This window comes from Eptatretus burgeri, chromosome 7 (genome assembly GCF_056783735.1).
Source record: "Eptatretus burgeri isolate ZD-2024b chromosome 7, Ebu_testis_v1, whole genome shotgun sequence".
In the NCBI taxonomy this organism is placed as follows: Eukaryota; Metazoa; Chordata; class Myxini; order Myxiniformes; family Myxinidae; genus Eptatretus; species Eptatretus burgeri.
In genome coordinates, this window is record NC_140967.1 from 24320292 (window position 1) to 24345770 (window position 25479).

The 25479-nt window shown below is 41.0% G+C and overlaps 1 protein-coding gene across 2 annotated transcripts in view; it reads right to left on the reverse strand.

The window, feature by feature from the left end:
* Positions 1 to 25479, reverse strand: part of LOC147022834 (ryanodine receptor 2-like) — a 717656-nt gene that overhangs the window by 78819 nt on the left and 613358 nt on the right. For both annotated transcript variants that reach the window (XM_085887705.1, XM_085887704.1), the window contains exons 90-94: positions 16238 to 16290; positions 12777 to 12930; positions 12606 to 12692; positions 10365 to 10559; positions 10127 to 10257 (exon numbers count right to left, since the gene is read on the reverse strand). In XM_085887705.1, coding sequence (XP_085743831.1) covers positions 10127 to 10257; positions 10365 to 10559; positions 12606 to 12692; positions 12777 to 12930; positions 16238 to 16290 — 620 coding nt within the window. The remainder of the gene's footprint in view (positions 1 to 10126; positions 10258 to 10364; positions 10560 to 12605; positions 12693 to 12776; positions 12931 to 16237; positions 16291 to 25479) is intronic.

A 25479-nucleotide genomic window follows, 5' to 3' on the forward strand; every position in this document is an offset into this window, starting at 1 on the left:
GTAGAGTACGTTAATAAATTTTAAACATGTTCAAAATTTTATGACGTACTCGGCGTATGACACACGTTCCGCATGCGATGGGGATAAGTTTTACACACGATATGTGGACGCTTACACACGTCCACAAAGGCTACTTATAAGCTACTCATAAGTTGAAACACGTCGTGGTAATGTCTTTTTTACGCGAAACTTATTTCTAACTTATGTTTGACGTGCTTTGAACCAATTCTTTACGTAGTCCCAACACACATCGATGTATGTAGACGTATTCTAATGACGTCTTCCGGACGACAAAAAAAAAAAAAAAATTTACGTGTTTCTAGGTTACAACTGCCATATAAAGACGTGTTCCCAGCAGTTTTGGGAATTGGTATATAAAAATGCTGCTCATAAAAGGGGAACCCAACAGTGTTTTCGAGTTCCTTTTTGAGTCGATGTCCATGCCAGCAGTAACAGTATCAGTATCAGTATCAGTATTAGTATTAGTAGTAGTTTGTTCATGTTGGCAGTAGTAGGTGGGTGTGAGGGGGAGGGTGTGGGTTATGATGGATCCTCCTTGCGTCCGCGTGTCCACGGGTAGGTTCATAGGCTGCCACTCAACGATTTAAATGGCTGCATCTCCACTATTGAAAGTAGACGCTTGCGCTCAACAATTGGATTTTTTTACACTCAACGACTTTTAAACGGTACCACTCAGCCATTTTCATTGTTTACAATGAACGATTTAAATTGCTGTCACTCGCCTCTGTTTTTTGACGCTGGGGTTTGGAAATTTTAATCGTTTCTATTGAACGTGCTAAATCGCTCAAACCCCACTATTGAAAGTAGACGTTTGCGCTCAACAATTGGATTTTTTTACACTCAATGACTTTTAAACGGTACCACTCAGCCATTTTCATTGTTAACAATGAACGATTTAAATTGCTGTCACTCGCCTTTGTTTTTTGACGCTGGGGTTTGGAAATTTGAAGCGTTTCTTCTGAACGTGTTAAAACGCTCAAACTCGACTATTTTAAATTGACGCTGCCGATGGACAATTGGAATCATAGCCAAGCTAGACATCGAAGTGTGAACATCCTCGTCATGCCGAAGAAAAGTTTGAAGAATGCTGCAAATAAGTGTCCTGGCCGTGGCCGTGGACGCTGACGCAAGGACGATCCATTATACCGACGTCTTTCAGCCTATGAGTAACTTAAAAGTAACGTCTGTCGATGTGTGGCAACGATTGCGTAACGTGCCAACAACACATTAATCATAGGTTATAAATAAGTTTCGGGTACGCTAAACATTACCTCAGCGTGTCTCAACTTATGATTAACTTACAAGTAGCATGTGTTGACGTCTGTCAACGATCGCAGACCGTGCATACAACTTGTGGCCAGCGTAGCGGAACGTGTGAGTCATACGCCAGCATACGTCGTGAAATTTCAAGCATGAAAAAATTTGAAGACAACCGAAAAGTACAACGTTTAAAGCCAGCGTACAACGACGTATGGCAGTGTTTTTCAGCGTGCTCTCAATGTTATCAAAACTTACCCATAACGTATTCAACGTGTGCCAGCGTTTTAGAAAAAAAATTCAAAAATCGGCATACGTTGGCTAAAACGTCAAGGTGTGACCGGGCCTTTAGTAATGGACACAGAACGTTTCGTTGTGTTATAGATAACTTATACCAACGAATGCTGAGCCTGTTGTCGGCCTTCACAACCTATGCCGAACGATAGTCTAATAGGCATAGCGCGCTGCACGCATCACCGATGATGACCTGGCGTAGGTTATGAAAAGGCTGCCGCACAACGATTCAAATCATAACTGCTGCAGAAATGGAAGTGTCAACATCGCAGTCACACCTTGGCGATCTTGCCAGCGTATGCCGACCTCTGAAAAATGCGTTTAAAATGCTGGCGCACGTCGAATACGGTATGGGTAAGTTTGTTATGCGTGAATAGAACGCTAAAGTACGCTATCATACGTCGTAGTAAGTGGAGTACGTCTTGTAATTTTAAACATGTTGAACATTTTACGATGTACTTGCCGTATGACACACGCTCCGCATGCGATGGGAATAAGTTGTACGCACGATATGCGATCGTTGACACACATCGACACACGTTACTTGAAAGGTACTCATAAGTCGAAACACGTCATGGTAATGGTTAGCGTCAGTGTTCCAGACTCCCGGTTTTTTTTTTTCTTTTCGGTATGACGGTGTTCAGTGTACAGTGCGGTTATGATTTAAATCGTTGAGCGGCAGCCTATTAATTATATTATATTATAACCGCACTAGAAATCGAAGAGTCAAAGTCACAATCATACCGAAGGAAGGAAGAAAATAAAAAATAAAAAAAATAAAACCAGGGAGTCTGGAACACTGACGCTAACCATTACCATGACGTGTTTCGACTTATGAGCACCTTACAAGTAACGTGTGTCTGTGTGTCACCGATTGCGTAACGTGAGTACAACACATTACTCATAGGTTAGAAATAAGTTTCGGGTACGCTAAACATTACCTCGACGTGTTTCGACTTATGAGTAACTTACAAGTAACGTGTGTCAACGATCGCGTGACGTGCCTACAACTTATGGCCAGCGTTATGCGGAACGTGTGAGTCATTCGCTGGCATAAGTCTTAAAATTTCAAGCATGGAAAATTTGAGGACAACTGAAAAGTACAACATTTAAAGCCAGTGTACAACGACGTATGGCAGTGTTTTTCAGCGTGCTCTCAATGTTATCAAAACTTACCCATAACGTATTCGAAGTGTACCAGTGTTTAGACAAATTTTCCAAAAATCGGCATAAGCTGGCTAAAACGTCAAGGTGTGACTGGGCCTTTAGCGGAGATATTTTGATGTCATAACTTTTTTTTCTCGGAGGAATTTTCAAAATTGGAGATGGTTACTGTGTGCGCAGGGTATTTTTACATATATACGCCAAGTTTCAGGAAGTTTCGATGAAAACTGTAGGCTGTGAAACAAAAAAGTCCACAAGAACAACAACGTGAGTTGTACGAGTCCTCCACGAGGATATAATAATACAAGGGAATCTAAAACAACTACAGTGAATGTAAGAGTGGTAATATACAAAAGCTTATCAGGAAGTAAATTTACAACAACTGGTGAATTACATCTATTGGGGTATTCTTTCTCTGGTCCTGGAACAAACTTGGATAAGAGATTAGATGAAGATGGAAACCCCAAGACTTGGAGCTGACCGAAAAACAGGGTTGACGAAGTCTTTATGAAACATGATATTGATGATGATAACATGACATTGGATGAAAACGATGAAGCTGATAGAGAAATGTTGTTCGATTTATCTTTAAAATGATATCGAACATAAAGAGAAAAAGTAGATAGATTTATAGTGAAATAATTGATAAGTAACAAAATTAAAATTGCAGCTTAGTAATCCTATGCCTGGTGTTGGCTTAATGGTTAGGGTGGCGGGCTTTGGATCCGAGGGTCCCGAGTTCAAATCCTGCTCAGCTGTTGAATTAATATCAGGTGGGGTTAACTCGGCCTGTCATCCTTCCGAGGTCGGCAAAATGAGTGCCAGCATGCTGGTATACTGTGTAGGAGTGGCAACCCGTCCAGGATTGTGCCCAATAGCCAAGGAGACTGCTTAAGCAGCACCAACGCTCTGCACAGAGTATGGTCCCAATCTCCTCTCCTCTTAGTAATCCTGCATGTTATAGAAATCTAAAAAACATTTATGCTCTGATGATGTTGAGGTCAAGATTAAGGAGCGAACAGAAAGCAAATGAGGGAACCCAAAGGAGTTCCAAGCATCATGATTTGCTTCTGAATTACTTAAACCAATAATCACAAAGTTTAAAAGAAGTAAGGTATATTCCAAAACGGTTGATTAAATATGGTCTGCTGACATGATGATGATAAGGATTTAATGGTTATTGATTTGAGGTCAAGATATGTGTGGGTTCTTCCTTTGAAAAATAAAAGACCTAATCGTCTCGTGTTAGCCTTCAAACATATTTAACGAGAATGGCACTCGGTAGAGCATATACTTCCACCAGAATGAACAGTTTACATTTTGTATCCCACTGATAGGTCGGATCTGGATCTGGATCCGGACCTTAACCAAAATCTAATTTGCTTGTTCATGTCACCAAACCAACTCATCCACCTAGTTGTGTCATAATTCGTGCACAACGTTTTGAAATATGCTGTACTGTATATTGTTTTTGGCCCCATCTCTCAATCGTGAAGAATCACTTTAAAATTATAAAATTCTCGCACCCAGATCCGGAATTAGATCTTCACCAAAACTGAACCAATTCTTCCTTGTCACACACCCATCCTGTCCACCAAATTTCATCCGAATACAGCCACAATGTTTTGAGATATCCTGTTCACAGAGAGGAAGACAGACAAGGGTGAAACCATAACCCCTGTCCACCTTTTTGTGGCGGCGGTTATAAAAACAAAACGAAACAAAAAAAAATTGACTAATGAGGGAACAGTGTCCTATAACAGAATATTTAATAATTTTATTAAAGATAATGATGCTGTCATGGAGTGTTTTAATCACATTTCTATAAGAGGGACTGTATAAAAAGATGAGTGAATTGGGACATTACAAATGGGTTTCTATATTCAAGACTAGCAAAGATCTTGTTGCCAGGCAATGCCAGGTCCCTCCTACCATCCCTTTCCCCTCATGACTCCCATCCCTTCCCTCCGGATTCCCCACCCCATCGCTTCCCCTCCTTCCTCTCAGCACACCCTCCTTCTCTCTGGAATTTCCCCGGAGGCCTCCCAACTAATTCATTATTATAAACAGCAGAGCACCCACCCTCTGGGTGGGCCAAGTTTGCGTATTACTTGCTGAAAATGTATAGTTTGTGTTTTGTAAGAAGACAATAGATGTTTGTATGGTGTGCGCTTCAAAAGTTCTCGATGGTCAAAACTCTAAAGGGTACGTTCAAATTGTAGTTAGCGTCTAAGGGGTCGAAAGGGTCTAAACTCTGAAGCATGTAAAAAGGGTCTAAACCTCTGAATAGTCAAGGGACCAAGCTGTCTAATCTGTCTAAAGGGTGTTCAGGGGTGTCGAGGGTCTTTGGAGTCAAAAGGGTCTTCGTGATCTTAAAGGTTCTTTGGGTTCTTTCAATATTGAGGTGGTGGAAGAAAATACCCCTTGGACAATCCCCAGGTCGGACTTGGTCTGTGTGCCAAATTTTGTGGATGTCAGTCCAGTGGTCTTTGCAAAAAACATGAACATACAGACAGATGACAAATTTTATTTAGTAGATATTGTGGATAACGAGAAGGGCACTCGGTAGAGTGCATACCTCTGCCACGCAATGCCTGATCCACGAGAACATATCGGGCCCATTACATTTTTGAACTAGAAGGGCACTCGGGAGAGCGCATACTCCGCCATGTAATGCCTGATCCACTAGAACATATCAGGCCCAATAACTTTTTGAAATAGCATGCTAAATATCGTTTTTGGCCCAATCTCTCAACGGTGAAGAATCACTTAAAAAATTTAATTGATCTCGTATCCTGATCTTCACCAAAATCTTATCAATTCATCCTTGCCACACACCCAATGTGTCCACAAAGTCTTTCTCTGAATCCGTACACAACCTTTTGAGACATCGTGTTATATTTCGGTTTAGCCCTATCTCTCAATGGTGAAGAATCACTGAAAAAATTATCATAATCGGATCCGCATTTGGATCTTCACCAAAATTGAATCAATTCTTTCTTGTCACACATCCAACATGCCCACCAAGTTTTGTCAGAATCCATCTTCAACTTTTTGAGATATTGTGCTATTTATCGTTTTTGGCCCAATTTCTTAATGGTGAAGAATAACTTTAAAAATTCTAGTCATCAGAACTGGATCTGGATCTTCACCAAAATCTAATCAGTTCGTCATTGTCACATTCCGAACCAGTCCACAAAATTTCATCCGGTTCCATCTGCAACTTTTTGAGATATCCTGCACACAAACAAACAGAAAAACAAACAAACAGAAAAAGAAACAAACAAGAAAAAGACGTCGTGCAGAGCACGATACTTGCAAAATCGACCCCCTCTCCAAAGTTTGCCACGGATATATCAAATTATCCATTTCATTAACATTAAAATTCACATTCTTAATCAAATTTCAGGTCAATCGGATGAAAATTGATTATTTTTCAGATTGAAATTGATGATTTTGGAAGTTTAACCTTGAGTTGACCTTTGATCTTGTGACCTCAAAATAGATGGTTTCCAAATTCAGCAATGTACTATGCAATTGCTGCTTAATTTTCAAGTTAACAGGATGTAAATTGACGATTTTAGAAATTTGACCTTGAGTTGACCTTTGATCTTTCGATCTCAAAAATAGTTTGTTTCCAAATTCAGTAATGTATTATGCAATTGCTGTTCAATTTTCAAGTCAATCGGATGAAAATTGACAATTTTTCAAATAAAATTTGATGATTTTAAAAGTTTCACTTGAGTTGACCTTTGACCTTTTGACCTCAAAAATAGTTCCTTTCCCAATTCAGTGAAACAATATGCATATCTTATTCCAATTTCAAGTCAATCGGATGAAAAATAATGATGTCAGAAATTTGACCTCAGGATGACCTTTGACCTATGACCTCAAAATCAATTGGCTTCTCAGGTGAGACTACCTCTACAACTTGGTAAAGTTTGATGATCGGTTTCAAAGTGTGACTTGTAGGTGACAAACAGACAAACAGAATAACAAAATTAACTGACCAATATACTTGAAAAATGTTCGATTTTGCAAGTAATAAACAGAAATGGGTGAAAACATAACGTCCTTCACCTTTGGTGGTGAAGGTAAATATCATGCTACACAGTACTATATCATTTTAGGCCCTCTCAATGGTGAAGAATCACTTTCAAATTCTCCAAAGCAATTCTCGTATACAGATCCGGATTCGGATAATCACCAAAATCGAATCAATAAGTCGTGGCCAAATACACAACCTGTCCACTAAGTTTTATTCAAATCCGTCCACAACTTTTTTAGATATCGGTGCTATAGTACATTAGTTTAGCCCTATCAACGGTGAAGAATCACTTAAAAAATTATCAGATCCAGATCCGGATCTTCACCAAAATTGAAACAATTCTTCTCCGTCACACACCCAACCTGTCCACAAAATTTTATCCGAATTCATCCACAACTTTTTGAAATATCCTGCACACAAACAAACAGGCAAACAGAAAGGGGTGAAAACATAAACTCCTTCACCTTCGGTGACGAAGGTAATAAATGCAGTCATATTCCTCTATCAAATGAAAACCATCAGAAACATTTACAATATTAGAATATGAAAAGTTGGTATAGTTTATATAACTTTATATTAAAGTTGGTGATATTGTTAAAATTAAAAGGTGGAAATCACATTTTGAAAAAGGTTTCACAAAAAGATGGATCAACAAACATTTTAAAATTGTGCATATTTTAAACATGTTTCTTGGATCTGTAAAGTACATTATATGATTTGAATGGAGAATAGATTTTATGTTCATTTTTTGTGCAGTAACAGGAAACAAAATTTATTTCAATCAAACAAGAAAGATGAAATTAAGAGCAAATTTCCTTCTTGGTATTTTGAATGGAATTAAAAAAAGCTCCTAATAAATATTTGGTTGTTTTGTAGTTTGTTAAAGCATCTTATAACCTTCACCCCCAAAGGTGGATGTAGAATGTTTTCACCCCTTTCTGTCTATCTGTCTGTGAACAAAATATCTCAAAAAGCTGTGGACAGTTTTGTATGAAATTTGGCGAGAGCTTGGGTATGTGACAAGGACAAAATGATTAGATTTTGGTGAAGATCCGAATCCGGGTCTGGTCTAAGAATATTCAAGTGATTTTTCACCAACGAGAGATGGAGCCAAAAATGACATATAGCAGGATATCTCAAAAAGTTGGGGATGTATTCAGAAGAAACTTGGTGGGGTGGTTGGGTATGTAACAAGGAAGAATTGGTTTGATTTTGGTGAAGATCCAAATTTTTTTTAAAGTGATTCTTCACCATTGAGTCATAATTTTCAACTGATCTTCACAAAACTTCATGAAATGGTAGAGTTGATCATAAGCAAGAACACTATTGATTTTGAGGTGAAAATGTCAACATAGGCCAAGTTTCTAAAATCCTCAATTTTCATCCGATTGACTTGAAATTTGAACAGGATTTGCAAATGAGTGTCACTGAATTAAACTACCAATTATTTTTATGGTCAAATTTGTTTTATGAATTTTGTATCGTGTTCTGCACGATGTCTTTCTTGCTAATTGCAAGAATCCTTTGGATTTCGGCATTTATGTTGGTCGGTTGTGTGTGTCATTCTGAGTGTCTGTCTGTCTGTTTGTTTGTGTGTTTGTTTACCCTGTAACAGCCACACTGTTTCAGCGATCATGACCAAACTGGGTACAGACGTCGGCCATGGTCCAACTTAGACACTTGTGATTTTTGGTGAATGTAGGTCAAAGGTCAAGGTCAAGGTCACCAAAAAACCGAAATTCTTATTTTCGCAATAATGTAAGCAAAAATGGTCGTATCGACTTCAAACCAAATCCAAAATGTGCATCTTCCAATTCTGCATCCAACCATATGTCTCATTGGGGTGTCACACCAACACCCTTCTTAGCGGTCGGGGGTCGAATGTCAGGGGGGTCGGGTCAAAACTTTCAAATTGCGATAAAAACGCCATTTCAAGTCCGATTGACTTCCAAGTTATGATCATGACCAAACTAAGTGCTATAACTCATTAAACAGTAGCACTATCGACTTATAAGAACCAAATTGATTTCCAGGTTTTTGTTTTTTCAGAGATCATGGAGATATGACAAAGTTATTCTGGCAATTCCTTGCTCAACAAGCAATTTCATTTGTTTGTTTGTGTGCAGGATATCTCAAATAGTTGTGAACAGATTTGGATTAAACTTGGTGGACAGGTTGGGCATGTGACAAGGACGAATTGATTCTATTTTGGTGAAGATCCGGATCTGGGTGGAGGTATGCACTTTCCTGAGTGCACTTCTAGTGTTTTTTTTTTTGTAACACTTCATTGCAAGAAAAACAACTTTGTGAACAACTAGGTGGCAAACAGAGAAATTGTTTCAGAATAAAAGGAGGCAGTCAACAAATAGTTTTTGTGTTCGGTGCCGAGTTCTTGAAAAAGTAGATACACCCGATTAAACATTCTTGTTTCTCAATGAATATATTGAGTTTTGGAGCAATACCACATGAGACCTTGTGTTAATTGCCAGTCCATTTTGTAACAGTAGTCTAAGGTCACAATGAAATATTCACATGAATAGTTAACCTCCGCCATCGAACATCGGAGGTTACCCTTTCTGTTTGTTTGTTTGTTTGTGAACAGTATTACGGAAAAACTCGACGGATTTCGACGAAACTTGGTGGGGGGGATTAGGTCTGGTCCAAGGATCATGCCATTAGATTTTGGACTTGGTCCAAAATCCAATATGGCCACGATAGCGGCCAATTTGAAAAAAATATTTGAATTTTTTTTTTTGAATTTCTACATGTTTTAAGACTTAAGTGATTTCCAACCCCCCCCCCCAAAATAAAATTGTTAAAGAAAAAAAAAATTGCAAATTTTTTTTCAACAAAATTTCGATTTTTTTTTTGCATTTCTACATGTTATAAGTGATTTCCAACAAAAAAAAACATGCCAAAATTATAATTGCGGCTGATTTTCGAACTTCAGGTGGATATACCCACGTAAAATCAATTTCTGTCTCAAGGAATCTAGTTATGACGAATGAATTGAGTATGTAAAAGTTAAAAGTAAAAGGGAAAGTTGCAAACTATAACTCTGTGAGCACTGTTGACATCAAATTGAGTGAATAGGATATCAGGTTCACTTCAGTGACCTAGCAGTATTGGTGGCGGAGGTTTTGCACTCTACCGAGTGCTCCCCTTCTAGTTGACTCATGATCTTACCTACATTTTAATGCTAGTATAACATATTTTGCAAAGTTTCATATTTGGAAAATATTAGCTAAACAAACTTATTTTAAAATTGAAACTGTTGCAATATAATTGTAAAAAAAAAAGGATAAATTTCCTTTGAAGTACACTATGCACTGTGAAACTTACAGTGTGTTGATGACTAAACGGTCCCACTGTCCCTTTATGTCATCTTCAGAAGGCTGTTCCGTGATGTAGAGCCCATCAAACTCTAACCTCCGTGCTACCTCTTTCTCACGCTTGAAAATGACCAGAGGTACCTGATGGTGATAGTTTACATAATTGTCCATCATTACATCATGTTGCACAATTCCTGATATTCCACCTGCACAGAAAACATCTCTTTGTTGTAATAAGAGTTACATACCTTCAGGCAGTAGTATCCGATGATACAAAGGAATGAAGTGAGGGTATGCACGATAGTCAAAAAGCGCAAACAGGGAGCCATATAACCCGTGCTCTCCTGCAGCACGTAATGTGATCTCAGATATTCTTCATCCACTTTGTCTGTGACCTCTTCAAACTTTCTACCCTCTTCGTTCGCATCTTCATCAAGTGACACCTGCAACAAATTTACTTGGCACTTTAGCAGTGAAGTATATGAGGGTTAATATGTGTTGGTTTTGTTGCATTATAGAAAACCTCGAGACCATCAGATCAATTTCTTACAAAATTACTTATTAAAGTGAAAGTAACCTGCAAAAGAGAGGCTTATTGAAGAGTAACTCTATAACTGAAAGTGTCAATCATCGGTTGACTTGGTCATTGGTCAAGTTTACTCTTCAGGGTGGACTGGTCTATAAAAATTGAGAATTAAAGTAACTTCCTGGTATTTCTTGCAGTGCAATCCTAAGGAGAAGTAGGGGGCTGCAGCTCTGCTAAGCCTATATATAACAGAGATTTTCTAAAATAGCACTTACTTGATGGCAAAATTTAAGATGTACTATGGGAAGTAACTAATAAATTCTGTTTATTTATGATTTACCCTTTATTGGATTTCTGCAAATGATACATCATCTCTCGTGGAGTTACCTCTCAATCCAAGTTCCTCTGTTTCTCCTCCACCTCTCTTGGATCCTTTGACATTGTTCTTGTCAAAGTCCATATCACTGTGGCTATTGTTCGAGAGCAATCTCAATGCCACAGGATATGGCTGTTTGCACAGGCCAACTGACAGGGACTTCAATCTGCCATCTCACAAAAGTATTGGGGCATGATATCCAAAGCACCTGGTATTGATTCCACCTGGGAATACTTTATCAAAGGTCTATCTTCTCTCTTGCACTAGTTTATCCCATCCCACCTGTGGTTTTCCTATCCATCCTCTCGACCCTGGTGCATTGAACCATGTGGGAAGGCATTTGCAGTCCAGCAGTTTGCTTTCTCAGCTTGGAAAGCAAACCTGACCGAGGGTAACTTTCGTTTGTTCTTAAGACTCATAAATGTGTTTCAAAAACAAGATTTCCACTCTGTCACCTCCATGCACCTCAATTTTGTAAAGAAATAAAAAAGGTCTGTGATTCATATTCAGTGAGATTCACATCATGGTAATCTACTACTCTACTCGGCAAGCTGAAAACTGTGCTCAGTTGTATTATTAATCTCTTGTAATTCATTGTACAATGGATAAATGATAACAGCACTTAAAAACCTTGAAAGACTTTTTATTCTCGATATCAAGCCAAATAATATTTTGTTTTTTGACTAAGTTAGTGATATCTTCTTCTTCTTGCCTATGGCAGCTTGGCTGCCAGGTAGCTATCATTTTGTTGGGGCACAACGATACCACTGATGCTTTGCCCCTATACCAGTGCACTGGGACTCATTTCACTGACCTCGGAAGGATGACAGGCAGAGTCAACCCCATCTGGTGTTCATTCAGCAGCTAACAAGGCTCAAACTCAGGAATGAGCTGTTCATCACCTTAACCACTAAGTCCCAAGCCAACACCAGGCTTTTTAGTTAGTGATATCATTAGTATTAGACAGTGCACAAAGCTATAATAACTTATATTGTTCCAGGAAGCAAAAATCAACAACTTCTCAGCTTTGTCTCACTAATTGTTTGAGTTGTCATACAGATCAATTCATTGGCTGGAAAAGTAAAGAAACAGACAGACAGACACAGATACAAATGACAAACGTGAGACTTATCAAAAGATAAATAATAAAACAAATGAATCAACTATCAAACAAGTACAAAACATGTTTAAAATGGATGCATGTGTCGATCACATGCACGTGTAGGTTTTTGGAGAGCAGGCAAAACAGTAAATTAAAGGGTGAAATCAATAGGCAGTATAAAGAGTTCAACAAGTAAAATATAAAGTTGAAGAAGGGAAAAGTACAGAAGCGAATATCAAAGGGAAATAATGTTTCACAATAGTGATGCTAACAAACAACCTCCATGATGGTGATGTAATCTTGTGGGAGGAACAAGAAATTTGGGGCCAACATAGCACTTCAGGGTGATTATCATTCCATCAAATTTAAACTCTGGCCATTGTTGTTTTGGCATTTTGGATACGCAGTTTTCTTGGATACTGAAGCGGTCTTTAAGGTAATAGAGGAACCCGTGACATGTTGATGATAAATAAAATCGGGATTACTTTATAGAAGAGTAGGATGAAGTTGATAGCGAAGGCCACAAACAATGCCAGCATTCTCATGTTGTAGAAGTTTCTTGCAAAATAATTCTGCAATAGAAATCAAGAAAATATGTGCACATCCTCAAATTGAACATGAAGTTCACGAATCCATGTGTAGGGAAGATACTATACCAATAGCTTCTGCTGATAGGCCGTGACATTCCTCCAGTAATCAGACTCCAGGCTTTCCACATCATCTTGCTTCAAACCAAATAATTTCTGCTTCTTCTTTTTACTCTTCTTTGGATCCTCAAACATTTTATCTTTCTTTTCTCCTTCTTCAGCACTGCGCGAGAGCAAAATGGTAGTGTATTTGAGAATCGTGTAACATTTTCACAGCCAAGTAGAAAATCAAATATGCTTAAACTAAAATAATGTGAAACATTGCCTTAATCTAATTACCAACGAGGTTTTGAGGAAGAAGTTATAAATGCAAAGTTCAAGCACGAATGAAATGATGCAAACCCCTCCAAAGCACTCGGTTCTACAAGTGTGACAACATTAAGAATAAATCTTGAACCGAGTAACGCAAAACTGAACCTGTGAGATAAATCAATGAACACATCGCAAGTGGCCAGAAAATATCACGATTAGCAAGCTGTAATTATGAGGATAAAGTCCTCTACTGAAGTCCTTTTGAATGTAGCACATGGAGGTAGCAAACACCACTTCGTTGCACAAAAATGTGCCACAAATGATCCTCTAAGTTACAGAGCAAGACACTTTCACAGCAATTTCAGCAAACTTTAATTCCTGTTTTACAACTTCTACATCAGTGATCACCGCTTTGACTTATGCTCAGGTCACTCAGCATAACTTAAGCAACATTGATAGTTTGTACCCTCGGCACAATGACTCAATCTGTGAACTTTCAAAGCCCAGTTTTCTCACAATGGAAAATCCTCCTTTTTGGACTTGGTGATGACGAACTTCCCTGCAAATGTCTCCTGCTCTTCCTCTGCACCAATTGGTTCATCTGATAATATGCTTGTGAAAGTCCACATCTCTCTGTGTATTCTCAAAGAGTTGCCTCAACACTGGCGAGTCTGCAAGTTCATTAAGGCAGACTGACAGGGACTGCAAGCAGCCATCGGTTTTCAGAACTGGTCTCCCATATCGACTGCCACTGATATTAAGTCAGCCTGGGAATTCTTACACAGAAACCTGCTCTCTCTCATGCACAGATTCATCTCATCTCATCTTCAATTATCCTACTCTTCTTCCCACCCATAGTGCACTGAATCCTGTGGTGAGGCAGTTGCTCTGAAACAACTTGCCTTCTCTTCCTGAAAGGCTAATCCAACTGAGGGCAATCTCAGTGCATTCTAAAAAGTCTGCAACAAGTGTGTGTCCACTCTCAGAAGAGCAGAAAACAGCATCTGTCCAATCTCAAGAATGAACTTCCAAACTTGTTTCCCTCATTGAAAACCCGGTGGTGCCTTGTGAAGTCTTTCTCTGGTGTATGCTCCCCTTCCATCCCTTCTCTCTATTCAAATGGCACCACAGCCAACTTCACTTGTGAGAATGCCTCATGCCTCAATTCTGTGTCTGCTTCCAACTCTTGTGTCCCCAACCCCTCACTCTTGGTACCCATCCTTCCCTGTCATACCCAACTGCTCCAAGACTGTGCCTTTTGCACCTGAGAAAGTGGATAAGGTTCTTTCCACCGTCGACTGACTCTGCAACTGGACCAGACGGAATCAGCTGACGTGTCTTAAAAACCTCCTGTGTTGCTTTTGCACATCCTCTCTCTGCCCTTTAACCCCATAATTTGACCTAGGTCTTCCATCTGCTTGGAAGTCCACCAACATCACTGCATTAGATAAACAAGGACAAATGTGTCCAAAAGCCGCGTCATTCCACCAGTCAATCTCCTTGCTATGCCAGCTTCCAGGGCATCGAGTGCCTCCAGGGCATCAGGTACCCCCAGGGAATCAGGTGGCCCCAGGGCATCAGGTGCCCTCAGGGCATCCGGTGCCTCCAGGGCATCAAGTGCCTCCAGGGCATCAAGTGCCTCCAGGGCATCAGGTGCCACCAGGGCATCAGGTGCCCCCAGGGCATCAGGTGCCCCCAGGGCATCAGGTGCCTTTGGGGCGTCGTGCGTTTCGGGCATCAGATGCCTCAGGGCATCCAGATCAGGTACCTCCATGTCACCTCCCTGCCTGCTTCACTCCCTCTTCTCACCCCCAGAAAGGTTTTGTCTTCACCAGAAGAAGAAGAAGAATAAGAAGAAGAAGAACAACAACAACAACGCGGAGCTCTCTTAGAGCCAGCGTTCGCAACGCGACACGGCTAAAAAGGTGCAACAACTGATCCCTTCAACTACAAATCTATCAGCTCACTTCTAATCATCAGCAAGATCATGGAATCTATCATCGAAGTTGATAAAAACCTTGCTATGCTTCCTTTTCTCCAACAACCTCATCTCAGATAACCAATTTGGTTTCAGACCAGGTCACCCCACCTTGGACATGCTGCTTCAACTCACCCAACAATGAATGGAGGCCTTCAATGTCAGACGTGTGATCAGGGCCATCTCTCTGGACATATCTTGAGCTTTTGATACATTCTGGCATCCCGCTTTGCTCTCTAAATTATCTGCCTATGGCATCCAAGGCCAACTCTACACAAGGCTTATTGACTTCTTCTACTCTCATAGCCAATATGTGGCTCTGAACGAAATCATTTCATCTCCTCTCCCTGCCAAGGCTGAAGTTCCCTAAGGCAGTGTTTCTGGCTCAGTTATTTCCTGTGAAAACCACATTTCCAAGCTGGCCTCCAAAGTCATTCTTTCTGGTCTTGCACTTGGCATCCTCCAACCACCTCCTTTCTGGTCTTGCACCACTTTGTCCCTCCCAGGTTTCTGCAGTGCACACACGGTCCACCATCAACCCCCATCTGGTGAAACTACCTAAATCTGGGATCACTGCTCACCTCCACTCATTAGTTCATCTTTTTCCCACCTGTGGAACCAACTTCCACATTCTTTTCAATTTCAATCTTCCCTCCAGATCTTCAAGTCACCATCATCACAGATTGTCTCCAATCCAAAACCATGACCTTTTCTACCCTCATTACCCCCCCCCACCCCAATCCCTCCTCCTTCCAATTTCCAGTTTTTGTTCCTGAGAGTTTACTTCCGTATCCAACTTGTCCACTACATGCATTCTCTCCTGCTCCTCATTCCTCCCCACACCCATTGTTTATCCAAGTCTCCCTTCTCTTTATCTTAGCCTTCAACTCTGCTGTTGGTGTCCCTTCTCTCCTACCCCCAAACTCTCCTATTCCTTTTAAGTCCTGATCAGTTTAATGTACTAGCTTTTTCATGAGCCTCCACTATGTGCATCAAAAAAGGCAGTTTGCACCCTCGGCACAATGGCGGTTTGCGCCCTCAGAACAATGGCGGTTTGCACCCTCAGAACAATGGCAGTTTGCACCCACAGAACAATGGCAGCTTGCACCCGCAGAACAAAGGCAGGTTGCACCCTTGGCACAAAGGCCATTTGTACGTTCTGCATTTTGTTTTTTTTTAAAGTGTACCTCATTTATATGTCCTTGGCACAAACATTTTTAAACAGTGGCATAACACTTACTCTTTTTTTTCATCCCCTGTCCTGGTCTCTTGCTCAACACTCTTCTGCATTCTCTGCAAAACAAAACCATTAATATTAGTAATGCTCCACGATGTCATCATCAGAGAGTAAAATAATTGATCTCCATTGCCCGATGGTACTGACTTGCACTCAAAGGGTCAAGTGCAATGGGAAAGTGGGTTTGCCAAAGCTTACATCAGCATTAGTTAGAGTTAATACTGCACCAAGAAGTGAGAGTTAGGTGACCATTGTGTTGATCACAACACAAATGGCTGCTCTGGAGTTCTTATTTACACCTATGATCACACTAAAATATGTAATTTGCTGTTTGTCTGTCTATCTGCATGTCAATCGGTGGCTGATACAATCGGTCGTTACCGTATTTTCCGGTGTATAAACCACAGCCGTGTATTAACCTCACCCATGTTTTTCACCCTCAAAAGAAATGAATATGTTGATTATTTTATTTTCTGATCGAGATATAAATACATTTGTACATTAACTTTGTACGGAACAAAGCGATGGAGGTATCAACATGCTGATTCCCATATACACTTAATTTTGTCTGACAGTCTTATTCTCATTTTCAAGAAGTTAAAGAGAGAGGAGAGGATACCAAGAAGTTTATTTTTCTTTCTTATTTTTTAATATTATAAAAAGGATTCTTTTTGTTCCGATAAAAATGAAGAAAATGGATTCATACCGGTATCATACATACTTATTGTGGATTTGTGGCCCTGAAAAGGACTGTTTGGGTTTCATGAGGCTTTTCAGCTCAACCTGAGGAAATCCCCGTCAATGACGGCACGTAACTCCTCGTCCGAATCAGGGTAGAGCAAGTCCACATCACCGTCACCATCAGTTGCAGCATCCTCCTTCCAAATGATGTCGTCCTATGTGCCGTCCCTGTTGTTGGAGATGCAGCATTTCAAGAATGCTCGATTGATGATGTCCGACGATATCTCCTCCCACACCTTGACGATCCACACCTTGACGATCCACACCTTGATGATCCTTCCACTCTTGGCGTAAGCCTTTTCCCCACTCATTATCCAGTCAGACCCTTGTGTCAAATGAACACATACAGGCCAAACATGCCCCATCATCGGGAGAGACCGCCATCCGGCCTGCTACTCCAGACTGTGCACACTCAGTCCTGGAACAGTCCCTTGTCCATCCACCCCTTCTGCTATGCATGAACAATGATGCCAACTGGAAATTTGTCTTTAGGCAGTTTTCCTCTTCAACACAACAAACACAGGAAGCTTGCCACCGTCTGCGGTGCAGACGATCATGATGGTGAATTGGTCCTTCTGGTGACCAGTAGTGTTGATTGTCACATTGCGTGCAAGCTTATTTGAGGTGGGTGCTCCGTTATTTAATTAAACTTGTAGTGGTCCTTTCCCTCCAGAGACCGGATAGCATCCATTCACCCATTGAGCGTAACTGGTGTGTTTTCCCCCTCATGGATGCAGGACAAAAAATGGGTGTAGCTGAGAGTGGGTTACGAGAGGTTCGGTGCTCGGCTTAACGTGAAGGATGCTCTCGCTGTTGTTTTATTTGTTTGCTATATTTGGAGTGTTAATAAAGTTATTATACATTCGATCTGCAAGTGTCCTCACCAAGAACTCTGGCTGTCGTGAATAATTCTTCTTTTGATGTGAGACCAGGTGTTGTTCTTTTGTGTTTAATGGTGTTTTCAGAGCCGCAAGGCTCTATATACGCCAAGCATCTACACTTCAGGCATCTCCAGTTTTTAAAATTTATTTAATTTCCGCACATGGTTAACAAAACGCTGTACAAACTCTTCACCTGAACTGATTTTCAAAATTTAAATGGAGAGATTTAGCTTAACAGCAGCTCTGACTGCTAAAAAAAAAAAACGTGTTCATTTGGAATATAATTGAAATTCAGCATTGATTGTTTTTAAGACTGATTTTTTTCTATACCCATACATTAACCGCAACCCCAACCTTTAACTTTTTTGCCGATAAAAAAGTGCGGATTATACACCAGAAAATACGGTACTTGTCCAATCTCAACCAAACTTGCAGGGGAACTAAGGGTCATAAGGCAAAGGTTGTAGTTACTTGGCTTGCCCTGCCCTCTGCAGGGGTTACAATGTGGGGCTGACACAAATTTTCTACATAAATGTGTACAGTGTAGCCACTGCTACCTGCTCCCGGTGGTGGTGGTGGGAAAGGGTATTACGAGTGACGCTTCAGAAGCCTTAATTGCATCACAAGTAAAGGCCTTTATCTTTTTTTTTTTCCACCACCCCCCAAGCCACTTCTTTAGGGTTTCTAGTTATTCAAACAAAATAACAAAAACATGAAGATAATCATATAAGCCAATAAACAAATGCTCTTCTTGGGTTTTGAATTACAGTGCGAGTCATCCTTTAATCAAAATAACAACCGACAAGGTTTGGTGTTGGAAAACAATGCGACGACGCTGAAAGTTTTTTGAGACTATCTCATCAACAAGATGGCTGCATGCATAACACGAGAATGGCCCTCGGTAGAGCACATACCTCCACCAGGCTGAACAATTTATATTTTGTATCCGACTCATAAGCCGGATCTGCATCCATACCGTAACCAAAATCTAATTGGCTTGCTCTTTTCACCTACCCAACGCATCCACATGTTTTTGGCATAACCATCCACAAATTTTGGAAATATCATGCTATGTATCATTTTTGGCCCCTTCACTTAATGGTGACGAATCACTTAAAAAATTCTCACAGCTGGATCCAAATTAAGATCTTCACCAAAATCTAATCAATTCGTCTTTGTCACACACACAACCTGTCAAATAAATTTTGTCCGAATCCATTCGTAACTGTTTGGGATATCCTTCTCACAGATAGACAAACAGACAGGGATGAAAACGTCCACCTTCGGTGGCAGAGGTAATAATCCAGTATCTGGCAAAGCAAGTTAGCCAGCACCCATATAGGAAGCCCCATAAACTTCATCAGTAAGGTTAAGAGGTCCCATAAACTTATCCATCCGTAAGGTGAGAAAGTCCCATAAACTTATCCATCTGTAAGGTGAGAAAGTCCCATAAACTTATCCATCTGTAAGGTGAGGAAGCACAAACTCATCCATGTGTAAGGTTAGGAAGCAGTACAAAGCCAACTTTTTGTAAGGTAAGGAAGCTCTATAAACATATTCCTGTCTGTGCAAGGTGTGTCAGTTTCTCACATTGATCTGCAATGGTTACCCCACGCACGCAGCACAAATTGGTTCACTCTGTCTGTCAGTCTACGATTGAGGCACAACTTAATCTCAATTGAATGATATATATTTGAACACTACAGGACATGAATCAGAGCACGAACCTGCAGTTTAGCAATACTTTGGCTCTGAATTTGGCAAATTGTATGGCATCTCGTCGCAAGCACGCATGCGTCTGGCAGTCAAACAAAATTGGAAATCATTTCAAATAGGAAATTTCCTGTTTTTAGCAACACCATTCACCAACCTCGGTGGCTTAATGGTTAGATCGTCTGCTCTGAGTCTGGAAGGTTAGTTGTTTGAACCCTGGCCGAGTCATACTGAAAACATTAAAAATGGTACATGCTGCTTCCTTGCTTGACACTCATCATTTAAAAAGGTTGGAGCTTGGACAAACAACCCAAGCTTTGTAATAATAGCACAGGTTTTCATGGGCCAAATGGCCTCCTCCTGTGTCAAGGTTCCTTGGAAGAGAACATATTATTATAAAGGAAACAAAAAACAATTGGCACAAATAACTAATTTAATGTGTTAAATAAGATAGTGTAAATGGCGGTAAACTTCTGATTCAATGTTTTTTTTGTTTTTTTTTCACTAGCCTTTAAAACTTTTGTTTTATTTCAATTGAATTATATATTTGAACATTGTAGAACACAAATTGCCTTTTTGCACTTCAAAAAAATCTTCAATTCAGCAGTACTTTGGCAAAATTGTAAGCAATCTCGACAAATCAAATTTTCCACTCACACTGAATGTGGGGAATCTTCGATATTCTTCTTCTTGTTCTTCCAATAAAGTCCCATGTCCTTTTTCTCAAGACTGCATGAGGTAAGCTGTTTTATGAACTCTTAGACTTCCTGATCAGCCCTTTTCGTTATTTTAGTCTTTTCTCCCTAATTTGTACGGCAATCATAATATTCTAGGAGGTTGTAATAAAATGCTTTTCCTTCAAAAAATAGGTGAAAATTCCAGAGACATTAAATCGCATGACCAGGTAACAAAAACAAATTAAGGTGAGTAAAAGCCAAAAGCAAGTCCTTGGCCACTGATGATTTATCATTTATATATGTCAGAGAGGGTACAATACTGCTTGTACTTGGGAAGATCCACATTCAAAAACGAATGCACCACCAACAAGTGCAGCTTCAGATGGAATAATGAGTCAGCTGGTGGAGGCTCATATCAATTTGCATCGGCAGACAGGTACAACAATGGATGAAATCAACCTGACATTGATCGAGGTATGCTAACCACTGTGGGAAGCAAGAAGAAGCTGACGTTTCAAACATGAACCTTTCATCGGAGCAAAAGAGGGAGATGGGCGAGGAGCAAGAGCTGATATAGAGTGGGAATGAGTAGAGGTGCATGGGATAGAAGGATCAGGGAGTAAGGGGAGGTGAGAATGACTTATTTTGACAAGGAGGGTCAAGGTTCAAGGATTAAAGGTCAAGGGGACTGGGAGTGTGACAAAAGTGAAAATAGGGAAACAATAATAAGCGAAAAAAAGGATGCCATCTAAATAAACTAAAACAACTTTGGAAAGTTGTACAAATAATAATAATAATCTACATAAATAATTGTGTGTGTGTGTGTGTGTGTGTGTGTGTGTGTGTGTGTGTGTGTGTGTGTCAGTGTGTGTGTGTCAGTGTGTCTCCTCCATAACTCAAAAACCATGAAAACTTTGCATTCATACTAAGGGAACTCCAAGGGAGTGCATTAATGAAAACTGGATATATATGTAAATTTAAACACTCCTTTTGAAAATAATTAAAGGGGTGCTCATCATGAAAAAATAAAAACAGGCTTATCCTTGGTCAGCCTGTGCTCCCTTACAGGGGTCTTAAGCTGCCATTTTGTTTCGGCTTGACCAAAAATGCCTCACCTTTGAATGACGAAAACAACGGGATACGTGAACAACAAATTCAAGACAGAATTGGAAAAAATATTGTAATAATATTTTAATTCATTTACTCTGAAAAATTTCCACTTAACTTTTGAGGGGTCACTCTTCCCCCCCCCACCCACTTCCTTCCTCTCCCTCCTTCCTCACTTTTCCCCTTCCTCGCTCCCTCATCTCTCTTTCTCTTACGCCCATCCTCCTCCTTGCACCCCCTCCCTCATCTCTCTTTCTCTTGCTCCCATCCTCCTCCTTGCACCCCCTCCCTCACGGAGTGTATAGCGACGAGTGGTGGGGCGTTGCCTCCACTCCTCTCTCTCTTTCTCTCACTTGCACCCCTTCCTCCCAGAGTGTATAGCAACATGTGATGGGGCATCACTCTCCCTCTCTCTCCTCTCTCTCTCTCCCTCCCCCTTTCTCCGCTCTCCCTCATCTACTCTCTCTCCCCCCTTCCTCACTATTTCTCTCACTCGCACCCCCTCCTTGCATCCCCTCCCTCCTGGAGTGCATAGCAACATGGGGTGAAGCATCACTCTCCATCCCCCCTCCTTGTCTATCTCTATCTCTCTCCTCCACTCTTTCCCCATGTCTGTGTCTGTCTCTGTCTCTCTGTCTCTCTGTCTCTCTGTCTCTCTGTCTCTCTGTCTCTCTGTCTCTCTGTCTCTCTCTCTCTCCCCCCCACCCCCCTTTTCACACCCGCTCCCTCCCGGAGTGTATAGCAACGTGTACTGAGGCATCGGTCTCCCCCACTTGCTCGCCCTCCCCCCTTTTGCATCCCATCCTCACTCCTCTCCCTCTTTCCCGCTCTTCACTCTCCCCACTCCCCTCCCCCTTCCCCACTCTCCCCCTCTTCCCCACTCCTCACTCTCCCCACTCCCCTGCTCGCTCCCCCAGCACCCCTCGCCTCTCTCTTCTCTCCCTCTCCCACCACTCTCTCTCCACCTCTTCCTCTGCCCCCCCTTTTTTCTCTTAGTATTCTCATCAGTAAAGCGACAGGTGGTATTTGCTAGTAATTAATATTTGAAGTGTTTAATTTAAATTTTGTATGTACTGTGTGGTTTATATGTTCAAGGGTGTGTTCAGTAACCAAGCAGCTAGCTAGTGCTTACCAAGCCAGCCGTTCCTTATCAACAGTTTTGAATGCAGTGCTTATAGTCCAGGAGCAAGGTGACTTTCATTCAACATGGAAGGTGCAGATGTTTAAGGGTGCCAGTGGTGTAGAGTAGGGTTGGCAGATCCCAGAAACCCAATTCTTAAGTTGCGCCAGTGGTGGGTGTGGTAGGTGGCGCCACCCAAATTCAAGATGGCTGTTTCGATATAGGCTAAAACCAATATTGTCATACATCAAGTAATACTAGGCCGATTCCAATGATCGGTATGCATTCTGATAGTTTTGGGTATGCCCAATATAATGGAGAGGGTGTCATTATCATCCAAGGTCAATGTCATGAGATAAAGGTCAATATCACAGTTTTTGGTCAATTTTATGCCTGTTTGACCTTGACCCTTTGATTCAAGGTCAAATCTGGTGACATGAAATGATTCCCCAAACATGATTTCCTATTAGTGCCTAAAGTGCAAATACCAATCCAGTGTCATTTGACAGGGATAAGTACATTGAATGAAAAAATATAACCTTAATGTCCACGCTCACTGACCCGATTGACCCCCAACCTGCACCTGACCGGCCCACCCGAACTGCCCCCCCCCCCGCCCGAGCATCTGGTCTGGGACAGTCAACTATGCTCGGATGCGGTCGTCGAGTTTTCAACATGATCAAAATTGTGGGGTTGGTTTGGTAGGTCGGGTGTCATTAACCCTCTCCTTTGGGCCTCTCCTCATGCCCTCTTCTCCCCTTCTCCTCATGCCTTCTTCTCCCCTCTCTTGGAGGCGAGGAGGAAAGGGAGAGGAGAGGGAGGAGGAAAGGGAGAGGAGAGGCCGGGATGAGGAGAGGCCAGGATGAGGAAAGGCCAGGATGAGGAGAGGCCAGGATGAGGAGAGGCCAGGATGAGGAGAGGGGGAGGAGGGATGGGGGAGGAAAGGGGGTGAAGAGCAAGGAGGAAAGAGGGAGAAGAGGCTGGGATGAGGAGAGGCCGGGAGTAGAGCCTGGGAGGAGGAGAGGGGAAGAGGAAGGAGAGGGAAGAGGACTGGCCTCCCACCTGCCAAACCTGCCCCCGACCTGCCAGATGTGGCAGTCGGCCCAGGTCGGGCAGGTCGGTGGGGCAGTTCGAGTGGGCCGGTCGGGGGGCTGGTCAGGGGCAGATATGGCCAGTGGGCGAGGGCCTGAAGAATAGGATTTGTGGTGGAAAACTTACTCAAGAACAAGGTGAATTAGATTTATAGGTATGGCAGATTTTACATATATAGTTCATTTGTAACCATTACATTCAGTCATTATCACAAAGTGTAGATCTAGTGACTTGGCATTTTATATAATTTCGTACTCATCAAAAATGTGTTCTGATTGGAAAATGTGAGTCTTAAAAAAGAAGAAAAAAAAATAATTTTCAAATAAATTTATTTTGACCACCTGCATGAATTTTTCTGGAAAAGAAACAAATTGTTAATTGTTATGGTTTGCATGACAATGCCCCACTACAATCTGTTTCTATATATAACCTCACCTATTTACCACCACCATGCATATATACATTTCAAACGAATCTACCACTTTCTATAAATTTAGGGATCTATTTTATCTATCACCACTATGGATATGCATAATTGACTAATTAAAATAAAACCCACATTGAGAAAATTCTGTTTTTATACTGACAGGGTTGGTTTAAGTTCAATGAATGGTATTGTTTTGTTATCAGAGTTAGTCTTCATCTGAGGATAGACCGTCTTCATCTGATGAAGACACATTGAGGTCATCATCAGAGCTTTCTTGATGTGAGTGATCCTCTTCCTCTGGAACCAGTGACTCTGGAAGCTGTTGACCATCAAACCAAATTATTTCATACTGCTCTTCATGCAACTCCAGCCATCATTTGAAGATGGATGCTAATTTAATTCTGATAAATCAGCATTGGCCCACATCTTTGCTACAAATGATGACCGTTTTATGTGTTGGGAAACTTCTGATTCGCAGGGAGGAATCATGCAACCATCAATTCCCTTCAGCTTTGCTAGTGCATTCCGAGATCTAGCTTTTGGTCCATACGCCTTTTCAAAGACATTATAGCGATGGTAATTCAGTGACATGACTTTTCCCTTCGCCCCATACATCTGAGCTGTATATATCTAAAGGATTTCTATGTCCGGGTCAGTCAGCGAACCTCCAGCCATTTGTGAAAATGCTAATGCTTATGGCTGTTTGACCTTGACCCCTTGATTCAAGGTCAAATCTGATGGCATGAAATGATTCCCCATACATGATTTCCGATTAATGCCGAATACATGCCTAAGCCCTCAGACCAATATTTAAAACATTACAGGGGCTATTTAAAAAGGGGGCGGGGGACCCATTTCCATAAATGGAGGAATTCCCCCTTTAGTCCAAAAATAGTCAAATTTCCGATCTATTTTGCCTTAGATTTCTTATTTCCTCATAAAAACATTCCATTTTGTTAGTTATACATGCTCTTGGTACTGTTATGCATTATATTTATACATTATTTCATGTTGAAAGTCTTTAAAATGTTCAAAATCTTACCTTATTTGTTGTTGCCAAGTTGCTGGAACTCTGCATGACACTTGAATTTGTCAGAAATTTGTCACATGACATACGGGGGGGGGGGGGGGGGGGTGATCCCAAATCGATTTATAGCTTATTTAATATACCTATAACTATTTAAATACTTGTCTGAGAGCTTAGGTATGTATTGGGCACTAATAGGAAATCATGTATGGGGAATCATTTCATGTCATCAGATTTGACCTTGAATCAAATGGTCAAGGTCAAACAGGCATAAAATTGACCAAAAACTGTGATATTGACCTTTATCTCATGACATTGACCTTGGATGATAATGACACCCTCTCCATTATATTGGGCATACCCAAAACTATCAGAATGCATACCGATCATTGGAATCGGCCTAGTATTACTTGATGTATGACAATATTGGTTTCAGCCTATATCGAAACAGCCATCTTGG